Raw genomic sequence first — 2208 nt, 5'->3', positions numbered from 1 at the left:
CACTGGTGGTCATTGCACTTCCAAAGGGGGAGCGCTGTTCATCCAAAAGCCAGGCTCTACGGTGCCGAGCACAGAAGGTCGTGGGAGCCTCCATGGCAGCACTATAGCGGGCCTAAACTATCAGTTGGACATCCCTCCAGGGGTCTGGGCCTGGGAGAGGCTGAAGGGTTGGCAGAGGGACACCTTTGAGTGCATAAATTTTGGGCACTGAGCCTCTAGTAATATTACAATAACTGTGTATGGTGTCAGATGGGTATGAGATTAATTACATGACTTCTTAGTCCATTATATAATGTCTAATCATTGGGGTGTACCCCTGAAATGAACCTCAGGTTCTATGTCAAATGTTATTTAAAAGATGGTATAAAAATTCCATAGGACCATGTTACCTTCAAAGAGTCATATTTTACCTGAAGTACGTTTTGCACAGTTTGTTTTAGAAGATAGATCTAAAACTAAAAAGAAAGAAAAGTTGAGATTAATAAATTTGCAAAATAAACCAAAGGCAAACACAAAAACGACCATAAAAACTATAAAGATAAAAGGCGAGGTAAAATGCCGTTGGAGAACCCATCTTCTGTTTTTCGATACCAGGACCAATGTAGCGAGAGCCTCTGAGAAGCTGTGGCTGTTGCTCCTTGGACCACGGTGGTGTCATGGCCGAGCTCCCGACAAAGGTTCACCTCACCTCACACCCGATCTGCCTGAGGATCCTTGGGGACTCGGTGTACCAGGATGAGAAGCAGCGCACGTGGCTGCATCTTGCCATGGAGACAGGAGGTGTCCAGCAAGTACGGTTGTGGCAGAAAGACATCCCCAGTGGGGATATCTCACTAACCACCTACGCGCTGGCCTCGAGCACCATGCCTTTTAAGTGGAGGATCCACCCTGGCAACAAGTACCTGGACTGCATGTGCCGGTTCTGGCGCATTGTGCACCACATCAAGGAGGATGGCGTGGAGGAAATGATCCTTGAGCTGATGGAAGACTCAAAGTACACGTGATGGGGTCCCTGGCTCTTGTTAACCTGAGCCCCAGTCCTGCTGGCCTGGTGGTGGGACATGTATAGTTGTGTTCACCATTTTAATAAGCTCTGTTGTTCTCTCTGCCACCCCCTGGGTGCGAGGGCACATTCATGTCTCTCTCTCTCTCTCTCTCTCTCTCTCTCTCTCTCTCTCTCTCTCTCTCACATTTCTTCCTCTTCTTCTTCTTCTTCTTCTTCTTCTTCTTCTTCTTCTTCTTCTTCTTCTTCTTCTTCTATTTCTCTCTTTCTCATCCTCCCTCTTCTCTCTCCCTCTCTCTCACATCAATAAAAGCATTTGGAGGCAAGCTGGTGTTTCTCAGTGGTTGAGGGAAGACGTATGAACCTTGAGGTGACGGTACGATTTCTGGTCAGGGCACAGACAAGAATTAACCAATGAGCCCTACCTTGCTTGGCTCAGTGAATAGAGGGTTGGACTGTGGACGCTGTAAGGTTCCAGGTTCGATTCAGCTCAAGGGCACATGCTCTGGTTGTGGGATCCATCCCCAGTAGGGGGCATGCAGGAGGCACCCGGTGTATGATTCTCTCTCATCATTGATGTTTCTCGCTCCCTTCCTGCATGAAATCAATCTTATATAATAAAAGCCTGATATGCTAAGTATCCAGTTGACCGGTCATCTGTTCAACCACTCAAAGCATAATATGCAAATGATATACTAAGGCTGCTCAATTGCTCGCTATGACATGCATTGACCACCAGGGACAAGACATTCAGACTGGTAGGTCAGCTTGCTGTTAGGGTCTGGCTGATCGGGACTGAGTGAGACATGCTGGACACACCCTGGAGCCTTCCCTTGGTCTCTCGCCAGCTGGTCTACCTCCAGTGTCAATCCCCAGACCTAATGGGGCACCGTTTTGGTGCCTTGGCCTGGCCTGTGCCCTCTCGTAACCTGGGACCTCTCGGGGGATGTCAGAGAGACAGTTTCGGGTAATCCCCGCAGGCCAGGTCAAGGCACCACACTGGTGCACAAAATCCCCCAAACATTTGTTCTTTTTTTGGAGAGGGTAGTGTCAGTGGACAATCCTTTGGAGAGCAAACAATGAGCACGCTGGTCATTGAAATGAAAACTATTTCTACTGATGTCTTCGAGCCTTGTCTACCGGGGCGGGGCCAATATGTTTAGGCTTAAGGTCCCAGGTTCGATTTAATATATTTTTAATTGAGA

The 2208-nt window shown here is 48.2% G+C and overlaps 1 protein-coding gene across 1 annotated transcript; it reads left to right on the top strand.

Annotated features, from left to right (window-relative positions):
• Positions 1-656: 656 nt before the first annotated feature.
• Positions 657-1004, top strand: LOC308512260 (protein p13 MTCP-1-like; the record flags this gene model as incomplete). Its single annotated transcript, XM_081082057.1, has 1 exon — positions 657-1004. The coding sequence occupies one exon, from the start codon at positions 657-659 to the stop codon at positions 1002-1004; it is 348 nt and encodes a 115-aa protein (XP_080938183.1).
• Between the last annotated feature and the right edge of the window lie 1204 nt (positions 1005-2208).

This window comes from Myotis nattereri, assembly GCF_964212035.1.
Source record: "Myotis nattereri genome assembly, chromosome: Y".
Taxonomy (NCBI): domain Eukaryota; kingdom Metazoa; phylum Chordata; class Mammalia; order Chiroptera; family Vespertilionidae; genus Myotis; species Myotis nattereri.
The sequence above is the reverse complement of the archived record's forward strand: the minus strand, read 5'-3'. Positions and strand labels throughout refer to the sequence as shown.